The sequence below is a fragment of the Cricetulus griseus genome, chromosome 3 (genome assembly GCF_003668045.3).
Source record: "Cricetulus griseus strain 17A/GY chromosome 3, alternate assembly CriGri-PICRH-1.0, whole genome shotgun sequence".
NCBI classification, from domain to species: domain Eukaryota; kingdom Metazoa; phylum Chordata; class Mammalia; order Rodentia; family Cricetidae; genus Cricetulus; species Cricetulus griseus.
The window spans coordinates 98,608,753-98,630,020 of record NC_048596.1 but is presented as its reverse complement, the minus strand read 5'-3'; the positions used below and the strand labels follow the sequence as shown (position 1 = coordinate 98,630,020).

Genomic DNA, 21,268 nt, shown 5'->3' with positions numbered 1-21,268 from the left:
TGGAGTTCCACTGTTTACCAGGAACAGGAGGGTTTGGCATGGACAGCCATCTGACCAAAACAGAGCACTGAGTCACTGGGTGGTCCAAGGGCTCCCACTCACATCTTCATGCCCCAGGGTATTCAACATATGTTGCCCAGCAAGCAGATGTGCTGTAGCTGTGTGTCCTGGAACAGGGCACAAGAAATACCTAAGATAGGAAGATCAGGGGCACAGTCCTATACAGGGAATTCTTCAGGGACCTTTTCCTTTCCAGGAGCAGAGAGACATATAGAACATAGCACAAGACCGAGGAACCAGAGCGGGTGAAGGATGGGGGTTCAGTGGAGAGAAGCCCCAGGAGAGAGAGGCCTGTGTGAGTAAGGAAAGAAGCAGATGCCTGGGAGGCTGAAGAACGCAGGTGAATGATGTAGGTAGGACAAGAAGGTAGTTGGGATTAGTTTGACCTCCCCTCCTCTTCCTTTCCCTCTTCCTTCTCCCCCACCTCCTCCTCCTCCTCCTCCTCCTCCTCCTCCTCCTCCTCCTCCTCCTCCAGTTTTGGGGCCAGGCCCTGAACTATTTTTAGATGGGGCTGAATTTAGCCATTCCCTCGGAAATTCCGCACCCGCCCCAGGCAACGCCTCCGCTGGCCTCAGGGAGAGGCCTGGAAATGGCTGGTCTAGGCAAGAGTTGGGGGGGGGGCATCTGAGCAGCAAGGAGCTAGCAGGGGTCTCAGGCATTTTATGGGGAGACAGGCTCAGTCAAACACCAAATCGAAGTTCATTCTTCTGCCTTTACTCTCTACCCAGCTCTTTGCCAAGGCCTCCTCAGGGTCACAGTACAGCACTACTGGGGTTGGGGTTCTCAGCTTTGACCTCAGGCCCCACCGTGGATAATGCTGCCAGGCTGCCCTCTAATCCCCACACTGCTTACTCCTACCTCTGAAGAGCCTGGATATTCAGAACCATAGCTGGGATTCCCACTTTAAAGATGGGAAAACTGAGGCAGGGTGACTTGGCCTGGACCAGAGCCAACAGGACAAGTCAGCCTGCCCCCCAACATCATCAGGCCTGTTCCAAAAGAGCCAACTGGAGGTATAGCTTGGCTGTTCGCTGGGGACCCCTTTGAGTAGCAGGGCACTTCTACCCAGCAGGGAGCCTGAAGCTGGAGAAGGGCCTTTGGATTGGACTCAGAGTCCTTCACCCTTCTAGAATGCAGAGAAAAGTTCTGCCTGGAAGAAGGGGTGGGCTCATCCTTCATCTTGCCCCACTGCCACCTTTTCTGACTCAGGTAAAGGAAGGAAGCAGTCCCACTCCATCATCCCAGCTTCTCACAGAGCTTCTAAGTCGAAATTCAAACCCCCAGATTGGACCTCCAAATTATCTCTGCACACAGTCCTCTTTGGGCACATCCCCGCACCCTTGGGCTCAGGCTTGTCACACCCTGTCCCCTCCTCCAGTATGAACCTCAGAGGGCACCATCACAAAGCATCAGTGGATACAAAGCTGGCAGTGCGTCCCTTCAGCTCACCCTCCATAGCTCCTACTGCCTAGAGGTGGACTCAGCATCCAAGGCTTTCAAGCTGGCCTCTGCACGCACAGTCTCTCTCCATGTGCTGGTCACACGAGACCTCTGTTCTCTATTGGCATTGGACACATACAATGGCTTTCTTTTCCTGCTCTGGCTAGGACCAATTCCTTCAGATGCCAATGAACCCCCTCACTTCCCCTTCAGAGCTCTCGGTGACTGACTCCCCCACTCCCTGCAATCCATAGGCTGGCCTGAGCAATGGTGAGGACCCTAGGGAGGACACCCTCAGTCTGCTTCACAGGGTACCAGAAGTTTGGCTTTCTTAACAGAGCAGGGACAGGGGGTGGTAAGAAGACAAGGCTGGTGTCTAGTCTTTCCATATGGACGGCCCTGGCACCCAACGTCCTAGCCCTCCTTTTCTTCCTTCTGGCCTCCTGGTCTGCCAAGGCTTTGGTGTCTCAACACACCCACTCCAGGGGACAACCACATACCAGAACCAGAATCAAAACCAGCAGCCAAGAAAGATGGAGTTCGCGGGACTTTTATTAGGGGGGAGGGTCCTTCTCCTCTTTCCCTCCCTTCCACATCTGTTCCTTAACCTCCAGTGCCCCGTCCTGGGAAAGAACTGAATGTTTGTCCAGAGGTGGGGGAACAGGGTCTCAGCAGTCCCATGAGGCCCAGCTCTGGGGCTGGCTGGCAGCCAGGAGCATGGCCTCCTTCTCTCCTGTTCCGCAGTGCTGCAAAGAGCAGGGCCTGTCACCCCCTGGGAACCAATAAACAGGAAACCGACACCAACCTTGCACTTGCTCCCTTGCCTCAGACCTCCAGCCTTCCCACTGGCCCCAGACCTGCCTGCCTCTCCCTGCCCCCAAAATCTCAAGACAAAGGATGTCAATCTCAAATTGAGCAACAAATAAAGTTAAGAGGTCTGGGTTCTTGGGGGAAAGTGGTGGTGGTGGTCAGAATGTTACATGTGACCACACGGTTCCAGCCTGAGAGTCACAACTCAAAAGTACACACCAAGTGGCCACATTTTTGAGGGCTGTCTATCCCCGAGGTTCTGGGCTGAAGGGTTTGTGAACATTATCTTTTTGTCCTCATAATTCCTCAGTAACTCCATCTTAAAGAGCAGGAAACCAAGACTCACAGTTGAGGTCCAATGTTAAACATTAACATTGTTAAATATCACCCAGCAAGCAAGGCAAAGTTGGCCCACCAGGCACATGGGCTCTGGGCTCAGAAAAGGAAGCCGAGGGTCCAAGCCCCTGGGGCCTGCAGCTCTGACCCAGAGAGGGCTTTGGCTCTGTGCTGCCTCCCACACTTTGCTTAGCCATCCCCAGCAAGCTATCATTGGGGCTGGTGGGAACAAAAGAAGGAGAGCCAGAGAGAAGAGACAGGCTAGTCCTTCTCCCTCCTTCCCAACTCCAAAAGTCCAGGCTACTGAGCCATTGTGGTCTCCCATCTAGAGCTTCATCCTCTGCTTCAGGATTGAATCACACAATCTCAGACTCATAACCTAGCATCTTAGACACGAATGGAGGGATTAAGATTTTTTTTTAAATTATGTTTAGCCAGGCGGTGATGGTAAATGCCTTTAATCCCAGCACTTCAGAGGCAGAGGCAGGCAGATCTCTGTGAGTTCAAGGCCAGATTGGTCTTCGGAGTGAGTTCTAGGACAGCCAGGATAATACACAGAGAAACCCTATCTCAAAAAACTATTAGGTTTATGTATTTGTGTACATGTGCACACCCATGACACATTGCACCTATATAGGCCAGGGGACAGGTAAGCTATGGGAGTTGGTTCTCTTCTACAATGTGAGCTCTAGAGTTCAGACTGTCAACCTGGTGGCAAGCACCTTTACCTGCTGAGCCACCCGGCCAGTCTGGTGGAACTAACATTTCTTGAGCATTACTAAGTAGCAAGCCTCTTGAGTGATTTCACTCAGTCTTCTCAATAAGGCATTGTGGAGTGGACTTGCCCAATTTTGTACACTGGGAGAATTTTGAAGTGCCTGTCTTGAGTCTTACCACATGCTAGCTCTTAGGATGAAGCCAAGATCTCCAGCATGTACCTCTCATCTTTTCATCTGCCTCCCATCTCCTAGCTCTGCCCTAGGTGAAGACAGTTGGGTCCAGACATGCTCCTTCCCAAGGCCCCCACCTTTCCTGCTTTCCCTGGCTCTGAGCTCTTCAGCCAACTGTCCCCTCTGGATGATGTTTCACTTCAAATCTAATCAGCAAACCTTAGGCTAGCCACCTCTAAAAGCCAAGCCTAGTCCCAAAGGACTTGTTGACACATTTGTCCCTGCCTTTCCAGGCCTGGGCTCAGTCTTCCTTTGAACCCCATCTACCTCAGGGACTAGGACTCCCTGGCTCCAAACCGTCCCTGTGTGACCCCTCTGGCCAGCAAAGGTTCAATGTGGAGTGCTACATGGATAGATGCCAAAGAAGCATTGAACGAAGTGAAGGCAGGATTAAATGCAACAGACCTGAGACATCCCTAGGCCCAGCATCTACAGAGGGCCTCAGATCTCAGAAGCTGACAGACTGGTCCTTATTTAACTGTGAGGTAGACAAAATAATAGTCCCCCAAAAATGCTATGTCCCAATCCCTAGAACTTGGTGAACATGGTGTCTTACCAGGCAAGAGAGACTTTGCAAGTGCCATTAAAGGTCCTGGGTCACCCAAGTGGGCCGATACAATCACAGAGAGTTCTTAAGGAGAAAGGCAGGGGTCTGGGTGAGAGAGGTTTGAAGATGCCATGCTGCTGGCTCTAAAGCTGAGGAAGCGGCCATAGGCTGTGGAGCACTGGCACCCACCATTAACTGGAAAAGGCAAGGGAACTGATTTTTCCCTAAACCCAAGAAGGAAAGCAACGCTGTTAGCACCTGGATTTTAGCTCAGAGAATCCCATATCAGGCTTCCATCTCAGGAGCTCTAAGAAGTTGTCTGAAGTCACTGATCTGTAAAAATCTGTTACTGTAGCATTGGGAATCTGACACCCCATCCCACAGCTGCCTGAGTCTTCCCCTCCTCAAGTCCCTCTGCAGCCCCTTCACCCTCTCCATGCCCAGGGATGGTTTTAAAAGTCTGCTGCTTTGGGCTGGAGAGATAGCTCAGTGGTTAAGAGCACTTGTTGCTCTTGCAGAGAGGACCCAGGTTCAGTTACAAGCACCCACATGGTGACTCACAACAATTCATTACTTCAATTCCAGTGGACACAGCACCCTCTATTGACTTCTTTGGGCATCAGATGTACACACGGGTCACATGCATCCATGCAAACAAAACACTCATACACATAAAATAAAAAAGTTTTAAACCCTTAATAAAAAAAGAGTTTGTTTTCCCCAAGCTGAGTTAGACGTTTTAATGGCCCATGCACAGAAACATCACTATTTGGAGGACAGGCCTCCTCAGAGAAAGCCCCATGGCCTGCCCCGGGTATGAGAAAAGACCCCTTCTTTCTGTGGCGGGGAAGCCAAGAGTAGCAGCTAGCAGGGGAGCAGCCCTCAGCAGCCTAGGACCCAACCTGCTAGCCCTGCCTGGTCTGCAAGAGACTCTCTGGCCCAGAATAGCTGCTGCAGCCCAGCAGCCCTGGCGGGGGGCTTAATCTTGACGCTCAAGGCCACAAAGGCACTGTGGCTCCAAGGGTATGGGACTCTTTAAGGCCTCACGAGAGGGACATGGTGAGACTCAGCTGCACCCCTGGCCTCCTAACTCCCTGGGCAGACCTCCCTGTGCTCTGCCAGGTCACTCCTAGTGAGCCCTACAATTATGGAGGACCATCTGGGGGTTCACACAGCCTGAACATCATGAACTGGGGCTCAGAGCCCAGCAGCCTGGCACTGTCCTTCCACCTTTGTCCACCCCTGTGAGGCCCCAGAGGCCTGAGGAGAGGTGGTGGGGGTATCAACTCCTGTGGGGGAGGATATCAGCCCTGATTAGCTCGAACTTCCCAGAGGACCAGGGCCCCCATTTCAGGGCCTGCCAGCAAGGCGCCAAGCTTCCTGGGCACATTTCCCAATGAGTGTGCCAGGGTTACGAGTCTTTCTGGGAAACACAGGCTCCCCCTTCCCCTGGACTGCCACCAGCATCTCTGCCATCTCTGGGAATTCTGCCATCTCTGGGAATTCTGGGACCAATGTATGACCTGGAAACAGGACACCTAGGGCCAGATTACTCGTGAGCCACAGGGCCCTGGGCAAATTCTGCTGGCTCCAAGCCTGCCTCTTTGCCTCACCAAGCCTAGGAGTAGATGGGACGGCCAGGGCTGCTGTGGCAAAGCTCCAGGCACAGGTTAGAGCTGGGTGGGGGCCACAGTGGCTACACAGGAAACACTGGGGCCCAAGGTGCTCCTCTCTACTCTTTTGGATCTAAGCCCCCCCCCCCCGCAATCCCCCTCACACACAGGGCAATAGGTAGCTCTGTCATCGCGCCCTCCTCCATGACCCTCTCCTCCTTAGCCAGCTGCTGGAGTAGAGGGTAGTGGCATCTTTTTCTTTCTTTGAAATAGGGTCTTACTATATAGCCCTGTCTAGCCTGGTCTTACTATATAGCCCTGACTCGCTCTGTAGACCAGGCTGCCCTTGAACTCACAGAGATCTGCCTGCCTAGATTAAAGGTGTGTGCCACCACATCCAGCAGGTCGTAGCATCTTGTTCACATGGGTACTAGATGTCTACACTCCTTGGGCTTCAGCTGACATCCTCCGCCTCCACATCTCTGCTGGACCAGGCTAGCACCTACAGCCTCCTGAGTCGCTTCACTGCTTCCATGCTGGACCCTGCAAGTCCCACACAGCAGCTCGTGTCATTATTTTACTCAGAGCCCTCTGAGAGTGCCTAGCTCTCACTTCAGGTAGATACCAAGTTCTCCCACCAGCCTACAAGACCTACCTTTTACTCGCTGACCTCTGACCTCTCACCACTCAGCTCTACCCAGTGTCCATTCCTCACACCCCCCAGGGCCTTTGCATTTGCTGTTCCTTTCTTCCCAACCCCACCCCCACCCCCAGCTACCTGACTCCCTCCCTCACTTCTTCTGGGCATCAGATGTTACCACCCCCTCTCACAGGCCTCTCCAGACCCCATGATCTAAAATTGTACCCAAGCCAGTCATCTTCAACTTCTTTACCCTGCCCCATTTTTCTCCCCCAAACCTTCTGTTCCCTGACAGTGTCCTCCTTTGTAGACACGTGTCTTCACCAGTCTGGAAGGTCCATAAGAGCAGGCCTCCATTCTAGAATGCTGCCTGACCCAGCGACAGGTTGCTTGGGAAGTCATCTGTTCGGCGCATGGATGGTAAAATCAAACTTTTACTGCAACAGCCTGCCTGGGAAAGCCTCCTCCCAGCCTCTGCTCATGGCATGCCCTCCCTGAAGCCCTTCCTCTCTCCTTCCTCTTTCCAGGCCTCCATGCAGGCTGAAAAGACCTCCAGGAAGCCTCCCCTGCCAGCCTGCAGACTAACATCCTAAGCTCCTTCAAGACAAGACCATATGCTTCTAGATTCTCAGATGAGTGTCCCAGCTCCCAGGCTGTACAGGGATGGATGGCTCCACCCACTGTTGCGCTCCATGTGCAGCCCTAACAATCAGATGGGAGGGAAGCAGGAGGGACACATCCCTACATTGGAGAGGGGGCTGGAGACAGGATTAGCTGCAATGTCTCAAATCCAGCTGGTCCCGGAAATGTTGGGCTGGAAAATGTCACACTCAACACTGGTCCCTCCCCCAACCCTTCCCTGCTGGGTGGACTCATTCCTGGAGAGCACCCCCTTTCCCCAATACCACAGGGTCCTAAGAAAGAAGGGGACAACCCTTCTGCCTATCCTCCCCCATCCCACCCTCCTGCAGGGTGACAAGACATTAATTATAGATATTTGGTACTGCTCAGAATTCCAAATGTTCTAGCCACTTCATCCCCTCCCCATGGAAGCAGTTTCCATGGGGGTGGGGGTGGGGGAAATCACAGCAAAGAGCAAGGAGGGGCAGGAGGGAAACTTGCCTCCGCAAGTCCCTGCCAAAGGGGAGCCAGCCAGACAAAAGTGGAGGGGAGAACTGCAGCCCAGGCCTGCAGAAGGAAGGGAGGCAGCTGGGCAGGCTTCAGTGGGGTGCCAGGGCTGCTGGTGAGTGGGAGAGGAAGAAGGCCAGCAGTTCTAGGGCTTGGGTCCAGCTCTGCCTGGCCTTATTGTGTGACCTTGGGCTCAGCATTCTCCTCTTCTGGGTCTCAGAGTTCTTCCTACCCAACACTAGGCCCCAGTGAATTAAATACCACCATGGACACTCAGGCTCTCACAATACAACGTGTAAGTGATGCCTCAACTGTCCCTGACTTATGCCCCTTCTCAGTGGGCTGGCCAGTCTCACTTGGAAACTGGCAACAACCCCTTGATCCCTTTTTTTTAAGACACTGATAAACTAGGATTCAGGGTGACTCCAACAGTAAGATCACATGACAAGAAACCATCCTCGTCTGCCATAAAACGGACACGAAATGAATAACCACCATTACAGCTATTTAAATGTCAAAGTCTCATGAATTTGGCCATCTACAATTCTCAGAGACAAGTCACTTCCTTTTTATGAGCTATAGATGGTACAAATGTCAAGGGGCAGGAAAAAAAATAAACTATATAAGATTACTCAGAAGCCCCATAGAGGAATACCTTGGTGCATAGGATGGTCCGTGGACAACACAAAGGCAGCTATGGACCTAAATGGAAAAAACCCAGAGGCCTGGAATAAGGAGAAAGGCCAATGCAGCACAGCCTTGGTGACCCACTAGCTGAGCTGGTCCTCACTCACAGTACACAGAGAGCAGACTTTCCCTCCTTCTAGGCACAGCGACTCCCTGCTCTATTCCCTTGGACAGGCTGCAGAATGAACCCCTCCTCAAAGGTTCATAGCCTCAAAGACCAGGCTGCCCAATTCCCCAGTGCAAAGATGACTGGGGACAGGTCTACATAGAGTTAGTCAGAGGCTAAGCAGTGCCTGGGACTCCTGGGACTCCTGGGACACAAGCTTTCTGCCTCCTCAGATGTGGGGAGATGCTAGGAGCAACTTAAATGTGAGGGACTCCCCACTTCTCAAGATCAAGTCTGGGCTTCCCTGAGACCCCAATTCTCTCCTCTTAGCACTGGTTTTTGCTCCATAAGCAGAACAGGACAACTCCTCTCTTGTCCCCTCTTTATTCTGAAGGCCAAGCCACACCATCTCCACCCACAGTTCAGGGATCGTGACTAGAACCCCAAGCCTGAGACAAGGGAACACTGCTTAAGAGAAGCCAGCAGGAAGGGGGAATGGACAGCTGCTCCCCATCTTTCTGAAGCCAGAAGGAAAGGGAAAGCAAGAAGAAATTCAAGGTAGCAGATGGAAGAACTTCCAGGCTTAATGAGGGGGTGGGGAGTGAGGCATAGCAAATGTCTTCTGAGCTTGATAAAGTCCACAGGTGACACTGAGACCTGTGCTTAGACAGCAGTGGGGGAGGAGGAAGCCAAACCTGGTCACTGAGAAGCAGCTGAGGCAGCAGAGCCTGTTCTGTCCTCTCTCCTGCCCCAGGGAGGGAACGGTCACACCACCACCCACCTACAGAGCCTTCTGGGCACAGCCTATTATCTCCATTTTACAGAAAGGGAGAGCAATCCACATAACAGGGATGGGGCAGGTCCTGGGGATCTCTAGTCTGGCTCTTCTAATTACAGACTCAGCCTTCTCTCTTCTAAGGGTGAGAGGGGGCATCCAGCTGGGCCAGGAGACGTGGGAGGAGCTGAAATGTCAGAGGAGCCTCTTTCAGGGACAGGAGAGAACTGCTCCCTATCACAGCTCACTGGAATGTGAAGTGGGGACAGAAGCCAGCCCTATGAAACTCTTCCTCTTTGATCTCAGTGCCTGCTGACCAGTCTCCCTAATTTTCTGGATGCCCCTCAACTTTCACTATACTTCCACAGGAAGCCATTACCTGGAAAAGGAAATGGGGCTCCCTTCCCCCACCTCCAAGTATACAACTGGCTCTGGTGCTCAGGCTTCCCTAATGGTGTCTTAGAAGAAAAGCCAGGCCCAAAGGTCCCCTCTGCCCACTCCCTGTCTGTCTATCCTGGCCGCCTCCATAAAGAGACAGGGAGTTAGAGGGGCCCTTAAGAGCTCTGGGAAGTCAAGTGACCAAATTAGTCCAGGGTGTAGGGTTTCCCAGCTTCTGAAGTCAGCAACACACAGTGGGAGCTTAGGCAAGCCACAGTTGACATAACCCCAGGCCATCTCTGAGCTCAGCTTCCAGCCCAGAGCTGCAGATCTAGTTGCAACTCTCTCATGCAGGTGGGTAGACGTTGCCTAGAGCCAGTGTGAATCCATAGCCAAAACTTAGGCCTAGCTGAGGAAAGATAAGAGAAGTAAGAGCTTTGTGGATGGGTGGGAATGAGACCCTGAGGCCTGGGATCAACAGGAAAGGGGTGTCGAGGTAAACAGATGTAGACAGGCAGGATGAGGGGCCTGAGCACCCACTCACTCATGCAACCCTGTCTACAGGGACCAGAACTGCTCTCAATCCCTCTGAGGGGGCTTCGCTGCTGTGTCTCAGTGGAAACCTGTCTGTCACCACACTTCCCTAACTACTCTAGATGGAAGCGCCTCTAACTGAAGAGGGGTGTGTTGGCATTGGTCCTATATACTACCCAAATTCACAAAGCATCTTCCAATTCTGAACAATAGCACCTGGGTGGAAACTGCTTCATCCACACCCCTCAGACCCAGTTTTAGATAGGGAGATTAAGTCACAAGAAAGGCCAATGCCAGAAAACTAGAACAAGACTGGAGGTGGAATTCCTAATACCCTCTGCTGTTCCATAAAGTGAGGCTAGTGCCTTTCTGAGTCTCCCAGGCCTTGGAACAGACTTAAAGGCAAGAGTACGTTAACTGTGACCTGAAATGAGATCAGTGAAAAGCAGGGCACTGAGGCTGCAGCCTTGGTGGAATGTCAACACCCTCTCCCAGACTTCCAGTGCATTTATAACAAAGAACCACGGGAAGCTTAAGTCCTGAGAAACATCCCAAGGACCTCTGCAGTCACCACCAGAACACCCTGAGGCAGAAGGAACCATTGACACTAGCAGCATCCTGAAGTGTCTTCAGAACCTGAATTAACAGGAGCCCGGTGACAGCCATTAATGCTTTTCCAGGATAGATAAGCACCTATTCAGTGGGCAGGTTTCCAGGGCCTGAACACCTACCCACTGAATAGACACAAAAGCTACTGTCAAGTTGGTGCCCATGGCTCTCCTGTGCCCTCCTCCAAATCTTCTCTCCAAAGGACTTACCACTTGCGGCTTGCTACAGCACTTGTTCACTGGGGCAGGCTCATCTGGGGCCCTGGCAGCTCCAGGGGGCTTGGTCTCAGCAGAGGGCGGTGTAGAGGAAGGCAAGCAGGGTAGGTCCACAGGACCTGGGGCAACGTCACCAGAGTGAAGGGTCAGCATGTACTGCTTAGTGACATCTTCAAGTGATGGTGCCTGCAATGTGGGATGAGCTCTAGCAGAGAAGCCCACAGGCTCTGGCACAGCCACAGGGGGTCCTACAGAAGTCCCTGGCTCAGGCACCACAATAGGTGTGAAGGTAGCAGGCACACTGGCATGGCGAACATGTTTGGAGGAAGACCGGGCCTGTGTCAGGCTACCATTTTGGTCTTGGTTGTCCTCGGTTCTCCGAAGCTCCTGGTGACTGCTGCGGGCTGGGCGCTTCTTGGAACCTCGGCGGGTGAGCCGAGGGGAGAGAACATTGGCCAACTTGGGGTCAAGATGGAAGTCATGACGGGTAGTGGAGGTGGCAGGTGGGGCAGGCAGGGTCCTCTCTGACTGTGTCCTACCCCTGGCAGGACCAGGGTCTTCTGTCTCTGCCCACGGCTCTGCAAGGATAGGTTCACTGCTGGATGGAGGCAGCATAGGCTCCACTTCTCGAATGGGCTCCCCTCCTGGGCCCTCAAATTCAGGCCCAGCCAACTCCCCTCGGCGACTTGGGTCACTCAGAGATTTCTTCTTAGGGGTCTTGCCAGCAATCCTATCTTCTCCCATACGCCCCAAGGCACCAGGCCCCTGGACAATACTCTGAAGGACTTCCTGATAGTCCTTGTTCTCTTCACTAACCACAGACCAGTCACTGTGGCCACTGGTCAGGCCCTCATCCATAGTTGGGGTTGCTGGAAGCCCTGTCTTAGAGTTCAGTGAGCCCAGAAGGTTGCTGTCTACAGAGAACCCCGAGGGCTCCTCAGAGGTGGCAGCCCGATGACGCTGTGGAATAGGGTCACTCAGGGATCTGTAGGCCTCACTTGCCTCCCCATTGCTTAGTTCAGTTCCACTAGGGCCTGAGGGTGGGAGTTTGCGTCTCCTGCGGAGGGCACCTGGAGTTGAAGGGGTCTCAGGAGACACAAAGACCCTCCCACCCAGACTGTCTTCTGTCCCAACCCCACGGAGGTGGTTAGTCTGAGCTGAGGTTGAAGAAAGAGGTCGCCATACCCCTGCAGGATCTAGGCTGCAAAAGGCAGCACCAAGAGGCTCAGGGTCTGCCCCAATGCCCTCATCTGTCAGGCTGGACTCAGGGCCAGAGAGCTCCTCCTGAGACCGCTGCCCTTGGGTCACGTCACCTGACAAGCCAGGGCTTCTAGGTCGGACATCACTTCCTTCATCCTGCTGTGCACCCATGCGCTGTATCTTCTCAAAAACCTGACGGGCCTCCTGCACATACTGATCCTGGACCACGAGTGGCAATGGATCCTCCTCTGCCCCAGAGCCTGCCAGCAGGAGCTCAGAGGAGCTGGGCTTCAACACACTGGTGCGGAGCAGGCGTCGAGTCATGGGCTTCTCCGAGCAGCTGAATGACTTTGCCCTGCGCAGGGTGGCTGTCAGGTCCTTGAGGGTGGGTCGAGTAGTGGGTGATGCAGGACTTTGAGACGGCATGGACTCGAGTTGCTCCACTGGGCTACCTGCTGATGGTGAGTCTCTGCCATCGAGGAGACTGTTCCCAGGACTCCCACTGGGCTTTCGGACCCTCAGCTCTGAAAGGTCTGAGCGCAGAAAACTGAGCAGTGTCAGGGTCTCTGAGGCGATATCTGGATTCGATAGTGACTTGCGCTGTCGGTTCTTGTCTAGCTCCAATCCTCCATCCCTCAGTGGCCTGGTAGTGCCTACAGGTCCCTTGTTTCGGGACCTAGTCTGGGGCCGCAGAAGGAGGCCTTCTCCGGTACCAAAACTTGGGGAGCGATACACACCCCAGTTCACAGAACTGCGGCTAGACCATAGTTCATCATCCTTGAGGGTCTCAGTGCTAGAATAGCGACTACTACCTCGGGAGCCAGCCGGGCTGGCTAGGTACGCAGGAAAGCTCACCTTAGCCACACGGAAAGGTGCCCCACCAGTGTCGGACATAGGCCTTAAGTTCTCTTGGGGACCTGGGACGCAGGGCTGCGTGCCAGTACCCCACTCCCGGAGTCCCTCCTCCATAGAGGTTCTTGGAGAAGTTGGAGGGTCGGGGCTTCTGACACCCCCTGCTGATCCCAAGCCGCCGGAATTTAGCTCGTCACTGTCCTGGCTGCAGCCATGAACCAACAGAGCGCTTCCAGGCCTGAACCCTCTCCCTCTCCAGCGACGGCCATCCTCACCGTCTGGGTCCTCGTCACTGCCCGAAAAGTGGCCGCCGAGGTAGGCCGGACTCTGCGGCCCAAGCTGTGGCTGCGGTCCCTCCTCTTCCTCCTCGCTGGAACTAGCAACCCGGCTGCAGCTGACAGGGTAGGAGGAGGTAATGGAGGAGGAGGAGGCCCGGGCCCCGGCCTGCGGTTGAGAGAAGCTATGCCAAGAATGTAAACCATCCGCCGGACGCTGCGCCCGCTCCTGTTGCTGCTGCTGCCGACGTCGCCTCCCCTCGATCCCCGGCCCGGACAGCGGCCGCGCCGAACGCAGGCCAGCCAGAGGGAAGCACGTTCGAGGAGGTGGCGTCGGAGGCTGCCGGGGCTCGCGAACTGGGGGCTCCCAAGAAGCTCCGTCGGGGCTGATCGTCCCCAGGGCCTCAGAGTCCACACTGGGTCGCCTGGAGCTCGGGCCGCCAAAGAGTTTGCGCATCTCGGTGACGCTGGGCCAGGCCCCACGCTCAGTGCCTTCAGCTGCTTCTTCTGTGGTGCCGGGGGAGCAACCCGCGTCCCGGGCACCAGCAGAGTCGTCGTCCAAACGCGCCGCGTCGAAGCGCCGGGAGAGCTGGCGCACCGATGGCGAGAGGCTGCGGAGCGGGCGCGGCTGCGCGGGGGCGGCCGGGGGCCCCGACGCCAGCTTGGACACGCGCCGGGAGGGCTGGCCCGGGACTGCCGCGGCTGGCCGGCACGAAGCTCGGCGCTGCAACCCAGGGGTGTCCGCGTTCTCCTCCCTCGGCCCGGGTCCGCCGCTCCAGCGCTCCAGCAGTTTGAACGAGACGCTGCGATAAAGTGGGGGCCGAGGTGATCCGTCCGCCATGGTGGTGGCAGTCACTCCGGGGGGGCTGGCCTCGGGGCGCCGCGGCCAACCCCCCCTGCACCCCCGCTCCGAGGGCGCGCAGTGGCCGCGGTCCGAGAGCCTGGATTCTGCACCCGCAGCGTGCGGCGGCTGGGGAGGAGGGTGCGGAGACCCGAGCAGAGGTTTATCAGTCGAGGATCAAGTTTCTGTGGCTGCGGGCAGCAGCGGCTGCATCCTGGGCGGCCCCTCTCGCCCCAGCGGCGACCCCAGGCCCAGCCTTAGCCTCTGCGGGAGCGGCCAGGGGCATCGCGGCCCGGCCGGCGAGGGGCCAAGGCTTGGTTCCTGCACTCAAAGTCCTCCTGCGAAGCCCGGCGGCGGGCCTGCCTCCCCTCGAGCTCCCGCTCCAGGTCCCTCTCCCTCCCCCTAGGCTGCTAGCTCTCCTCTCCCTTTTGTTGCAAATAAACTTTGAGGCAGAGGAAAGGGGGCGGGGGGCGGGGCCTGGCGCCTAAAAGAGGGGGTGGGCTCCGGGAGCGCGCGAGGCTGGGAACGCCGTGGGGGGAGGGAATCGGGGAGGAGCCGAAGGAGAAACAAGATGCTTGATCATTTGTAGACTGAAACGACCCTCTAGAGGAGTCCGTCGGGAAAGCTGCAGGCTGATCTTCCCCGGGGACTCGTTTAGATTCACAGAGGCTCAGAGAGTGCACAACTCCGCAGAATGCAGCACCGCGGCTCAGCCTCTTTCACGCGGGAACCTCGGCCGGAGGGGCGCCAACATGGCAACCCAAGACCCACAAACTGTGGTACACACCATACCCAGGTACACGCAGAAACTCTCCTGGCCGGAAAAGAGGTGGGACCCAGAGTGACGTGGGCGGGGCAGGCCCACCCTAGCGCTTACGGCTCCCCACCTTGCTCAGACCACGCCTCTCGCCCATCCTTCGGCGGCGAATCCCGCTGCACCACGCCCATGTTCCGCCCCTCACTCAAACGCTCCACCTATATCCCACCTCCCTGTGGCTTGCCCACCGCGGACTGTCCCTGAACCCACCCAACGCTGCTCTAGAAGTCCCACCTCTCAGGGGTATTACACACAACTCCTCCCTCCATTTTCCCATCTGCCACGCCCCCACCTACCCTCTCGGTCCTGGCGGCCTCTAATCTCTACACCCTGCTTCTCCCGTCTCCCTGCGGCCTGAGTACATGGTTCTTGCGCCCTCTGCAGGCCGGATTCTCGGCTTCCTCCGAGCTTTGTAGAGATAAAACCCCCATCCACCCACAACCAACCATGGAAGAGTTAGTAATGTTTCACTTGCTTTCAGGCGTTTTCTGCCTCCTTACTTTGTCAAGCACTCTGCCCTTTCTTCGGCCTCTCGCACAAAATGAGGTCGGACAGGAACGCCCTCTACTTCTACCGCCAAACCTATACTCCTACCTGTGGCTGCTCCACCCTCCAGAGCAGGAAGGTGTAGGTCTCTTCTGCTGCAACAATGATCTACTCTAGAGCTCCCCTTCCGCCTCTGCCGCAGTCTGGCAAGTCTAAAATTGTTCTGGTTACTGGGGCGTCAACTTCTTCCCACCCTCATCTGCTTCTGTTAGATCCCTCTTTGCCCAGACGGTTTAAATGTAGAACTCTACATCTAAATGAATGAGACTATATGGACTGCCTAGAACGTACGGGTAATAGTTTATGTATTTTATTTGATCCTTGAGCTACCCTTGGGGATAAATGCTATTGAAGAAGTAACAACGACCATTGTAGAGGTCAGAAGGAAAGGGCAGCTCACATGTATGACTCAAATTCAGACTTCAGGTTTTTAATCAGCTTTCCCTGGCATCATCAGATCTTGATGAAGAATGATGGTCTGTCCCCAGCAGCCCTGCCTCTCTGTCAGTGGGCCGTGGGCAGAGCTCAGCCTCCTTGGGAACAGAGGACAAACTCCTTCAGCTCTGTTATGTGTAGGTCACCTCATACCCAACCAACCCCAGGGCGGTATGAGTCCCAGCTAAAGACACTCAGCGCCAGTAACTGAATGTGGGGAGCAAGAGGAGCAGACTGCTGGATGCAGAATAAGGGAAGCAACCTCTAGCCGGACCCCAGGCCCATTTTCTGCTCACACAAGCCCCAGGGTAAGATGATATTTCTCTTCCTTCTGGACCACCCATTAGTTTGTAGGAAGTCTCCTGGTGTGGAGATCGCCCTTCTGAGCTAAGATGGGCCTCCTGACAGTCACTCACCTGATAAAATGACAGTCATTTTATCAGCTTCCTTGTCTCAAAAGTGAGGAGTGGGGAGAGAGGGGAGAGAGAAAGGAGATGGAAGGAGAGGGAAAGGGAGATGAAGGAGAGAGAGAGAGAGAGAGAGAGAGAGAGAGAGAGAGCAAATGCTGATTAGCATTCCCCTAAGCAAGTAAGTTTAGGTATGTAAGGAGTCACTGTCTCCCGATAGTTCCTACGTCGAGACTTCTTTTCTTTTGTTGTACTGGGATCAAACCTAGGGCTTTGAGCATGCTTGGTTGTCACTCCTCTACTGTTCAGCAATAGCCCCAGGTCTGAAGTGTGTGCTCTTCCAGCTCCTACAAACTATAAGTTTTGCCTTCATGTCACTTCTGAGTATGAATGGGCAAATTGATGGAGAGGAACAGAGACTAGAGTCAAGAGCCCTGCCACCTTATGTGGCTGAAGTATGCCAGCCTCTCCTCTGGCTCCCCTTGTGAGCACCTTGGCTAGGCACCTGGCTGTCTTGGATCACTTGGAGCTGGAGTTACAGAAAGTTGTGAAATGCCATTGGGGTATCTGTGAGCCCCAGGCTTCTCATCTGTGAAGAATGAATGAGCGCTGTTGATGACTGCTTCACTCACTCAGCAGGTAACCCTGTGAGGTCAAAGCTGCAGAAGTCCTTGGGAAAAACCAATATGGAAAGGTCAGATAGTCAAGGTCATGTGCAGGATGGACCTTGGAACTTAATAGAACCGTGTGTTCCAGGTAAGGAGCTATCTATCTGAAGGGGAGATCTTACTTTCAACTGCTTTCCAAAGCCAAACAGAATCTCTGGGACACTACCTGTACCCTCACATTAGGATTTCATTAGTTAGCGTCTCTTGCTCACTTTACACTTTACACTGTCATTAGTTGCTTGGTTGACTCTTTCCAAAAAAACCAACCAACCAACCAAACAAACAAAAACAACTAGGACCTTTATAGTAACTTCTGTCTTATTCCTGTATCCTACCACTGGAACAGCCTCAGACCCATCTCAGATCTGTGCTAATCAGCATTTGTATCCTCCCTCCGTCCGTCCCTCCCTCTCCCTCCCTCCCTTCCTCCCTCCCTTTCTCCCTCCCTCCCTCTCTCCCCTTCCTTTCTCTCTCCCCTTCCACTATTTCTCTTTCCTTCTATCTCCTTTCTCTCTCCCCTCTCTCCCCAGCCCTGTAGGATCTCTTTTAACCCATCCCAGCCTCAAACTCTTCCTATAACTGAGGATGACTTTGAACTCCTGCCCTCCTGCCTCTTCCTCCCAGGTGTTAGGATTACATGCACCACTGTGCCTGGCTTTTTTGCTTTGTTTTAAGAGTTACTCTTTGTGTGTGTGTGTGTGTGTGTGTGTGTGTGTGTGTGTGTGTGTGTTGCATGTATGTATGTGCACCATGAATGTGACTACTGCTTGAGGATGCCAAAAGAGAGGTTCACTTACGAGCTGTCATGTGAGTCCTGGGAACCTAACCTGGCCTCTACAAGAGTATAAGTGCTTCAAACTGATAAGCTATCTCTCCCGCTCCTGGCTTTGTCTTATTTAATTTTATTGCATTTACACAGTCCTCAAACTATTTTTGTTTTAGTATTTTTGTTGTTGTTGATTTTGTTGTTGCTTTTGTTTTGTTTTGTTTTGTTTAAGACAAGGTCTTATTATATATAACCCAAGCTGGCCTCAGCTTCCTGTCCTCCTGTCTTAGCCTCTAGATTTCTGAGGATCATTACAGACATGTATTGGAATTTTTTGTTGTTTAGTTTCTTTGTTTATTTTTTAAATGATTTGTTTATTTTTATTTTATGTGCACTGTGTTTTGCCTGCGTGTACATCTGTGTGAGGGTGTCAGAAACCCTGGAACTGGACTTACAGACAGGTGTGAGCTGCCATGTGGGTGCTGGGAATTGAAACTTGATCCTCTGGAAGAGTAGCCAGTGCTCTTAACCACAGAATCTCACTATATAGATCTGGCTGGCCTGGAATTTGCTATATAGACCAGGCTGGCTTCAAACTCACAGAAATCTGCCTGCCTGTGCCTCCCAAGTGCTGGGATTAAAGGTGTGGCCCCCCCCCCCGCGAGTGTATGTATGTTTTGCTAGGATTGGACTCTGGACCATATACATACTAGACAAGTTCTATATCACTGAACTATATCCTTGGCACATATCGTCCGTCTCTCCTGCCCCCCCCTTTCTTTTAGATTTATTTATTTTGTATTCATTGCTCTGCCTACATGTATGCCTGCAGGCCAGAAGAGGGAGCCAGATGTCATTACAGATGGTTGTGAGCCACCATGTGGCTGCAGGGAAATGAACCCAGGACCTCCGGAAGAACAGGCAGTGAGTGTTCTTAACCCCTGAGCCCTCTCTCCAGCCCTGATCCATTGTCTTAATGGCTATTCAGGTATTGGCATTATCACTGAACTTTCTCATAATTTTGGAACTCATGGACAAAGGTGTTTGTGACAAAAGTGTGTAAGGGTTCAACATTAGAAGGCACTGTGAAAGCCAGAATATCCCTGCTGTAGTTTGGGGGTAATCTGGGTTTTCTGGTATATGACTTGTGTGTTCTCCTCCTCAGCCTCAAGCCACATTGGGGATGGCCTCCCAGAAGGCCTGGGGCTGACCCTCCCAGGCCATCAGTCCTCTTTAAGATGCCTTCTGGGAGGCCAGCCCGGTCTATAAAGCCACACAGAGAAACCCTATGGGAGTGGGGGTGCCTCTTGGGTATTTCCAACCCATGGTTCTTAGTTCCCTTCCAGCCTATTTCTTGATCCCTATCCCAATTAAATCACTGCTTGGCCTTTACCTAGAGGATGATGAAATCTGACTAAAGGGTTCATTTTGCCTGGGGGTAGGGGCATGACCTAAAAACAAACAAAAGCAAAACAACAAAACCCACAAAATTGCATTTATTTATCTCTCTTATGCAAAAGTCTTGGCAAATGAATGGAACCATGAGCTTCCCCCATCTTCTTACTCCTTGTAAGAAGTGGGTCCCAGGGATCAAGGCCTTGCCTCCATATTCATGATTGCAAACTAGCAATCTCCTCCACATTGTAAACAAGAAAGGCTGGGGGAGAAGACCTTTGTTGGATTTCACAGTGTTAGGGATTGAGCCCAGGGGCTAGCACACTCTAGGCATATGCTACTGAGCTATAACACCAACTCTTGATTGTCTGAGACAGGGTTTCTCCATGTAGACCAGGCTGGCTTGGAGCTGGTTAGCTTCCTATCACAACATCCTGAGTACTGGGATAACAAGCATGAATCGACCAGTCTTAGCTTAGTGCTTGGCGAAGAACTGATTGAGGGCCAGGCCCAGGCCTGTTGAACCATGTTTTTCTTCTCTGTATGGCTTGGAGTTGTGGAGGAAGCTTCTGGCACCATGGCGCCAATGGCAAATACACAGCTACCAATGCCTCAGGGTCTGCCCTGAGGCCTCAGACTCTCTGCCTCTGCCACTTGGCTGTGAGCTTCTGCAGGAGCTCATGGGGCTGCCGCCGGAACTTCTGCTGTGTGAAGTAAAAGAGGATGGGGTCCAGTACACTGTTGGCACTGGCAAAGGGCCGAGTGCCTTTGTAGGCAGCAGCGAAGGTCTCCAGCACAGGGCAGGAGACACCGGGTGTGGACCGCACAGCTAAGTAGGCTGTCTTAGTGATGTGGAAAGGCAGGAAGCTGATGGCGAAGACAGCTGCCACCACCACCGCCATACGGGCCGCCTTGCTGCGCCGCTCTTGGGCCACAGGTCCTGCTGGGCCATCCTGGCGGCACAGGCGGCGGGCCATGCGGCAGTAGCAGGCCAGTAAAGCTGTGAAGGGCAGCAAGAAGCCGATGACCGTGAGAGCCATGCCATAGGGCAGATAGCGGGCGGACAGAATGGGTGGGCTCAGGTCATAGCAGACAGTGCGGTTGCGCTGGATGCCTGTGGCCGCAAAGATTGCTGTGGGCAGGCACTGAGCTGTCACAACCAGCCACACGACTCCACATACCACCCAGGCAGCACGGCGACCCCCACGCTTGTGCCAGGGTGCCAGGGGGTGACAGATACCCAGGTAGCGCTGGAAGCTAATGCAGGTGAGGAACAGGATGCTACCGTGTAGGTTGGCATAGAAGAGGAAGCGCACGAGGCGGCAGGCAATGTCTCCGAAGGGCCAGTGGTCGCCCCTGGCATAGTTATAGATAAGTAGGGGCAGTGAGCAGGCGTACAGCAGATCTGCCAGTGCCAGGTTCAGGGTGTACACGGCTGACCGGGTCAAGGTCCGGCGGGATGCACAGATCTGGGCGATGACACAAATATTCAGTGGCAGGCCAACCACCAGCACCACTGAGTATACCGGGGTTAGCAGCAGTCGCTTGAAATCCTCACGGTAGACGCAGGTGGTGGGCGGCAAGCCTGGTGCCTGGGTGGTGCCATTGTCCTGCTCCATAATTGCCCAACTGCTTTTCTATGCTTGGAGAATCTGGGGAAGTAATATACACCCTGTCAGTGGCATGCTTACTGGCAACCCAGTTGGCCCATGCCTTTAACCATCTGAACAGGTAAGTCCTTAACTTTGTCACCCCTTAAGGTTCATCACCCTATAAAGATCCATACAGATCTCATCTCATGGAAGTGTGTACTCCAATAAAACTCAAGCTTTAGAGAAATCAAAGTCAATTTCTTTCTCTAGTACTTATTTTCCTATCAGCTTTTCCCAGTGAACTTCTATTCATCCCTCACAACCGTAGTCAATTGTCTCTTCTGTGAGAGGGGGTTTAATGGGTTGGGTTCTAGTCAATTGTCTCTTCTGTGAAAGGGGGGTTAATGGGCTTGGGTTCAAATCACAGCTGTGTTGCTTGCTGCCAGCATGATCTTGGGGTAGGGATTTACCTCCTCACTCTCTCCTATCAGAGGAATAAGAGAATGTTGTCATTAGGGTAGAAGCACACACAGGACTTTTCCCGAGCTCCCTGGCAGGTAGGGATGTGGTACCTGTCTCGTGCAGATGGAAGACCTTTTATGAGGAAGTAGTCTTCAAGGCAGGTTGGGGCCAGGACTGAGAGCTC

At 53.6% G+C, this 21,268-nt stretch overlaps 2 protein-coding genes across 2 annotated transcripts in view; both read right to left on the bottom strand.

Moving 5' to 3' along the window:
- The window catches only part of Arhgef17 (Rho guanine nucleotide exchange factor 17), a 62,309-nt gene extending 47,860 nt beyond the window's left edge, over positions 1–14,449 (bottom strand). The window contains exon 1 of the mRNA XM_027407807.2: positions 10,823–14,449. Within this exon, the coding sequence (XP_027263608.1) occupies positions 10,823–13,996 (3,174 nt within the window). The 5' untranslated portion in view covers positions 13,997–14,449. The remainder of the gene's footprint in view (positions 1–10,822) is intronic.
- Positions 14,450–19,662: 5,213 nt separating this feature from the next.
- Positions 19,663–20,655, bottom strand: P2ry6 (pyrimidinergic receptor P2Y6). The gene has a single exon (XM_035442348.1). The coding sequence runs from the start codon at positions 20,647–20,649 to the stop codon at positions 19,663–19,665; it is 987 nt and encodes a 328-aa protein (XP_035298239.1). The 5' UTR covers positions 20,650–20,655.
- Positions 20,656–21,268: the final 613 nt, after the last annotated feature.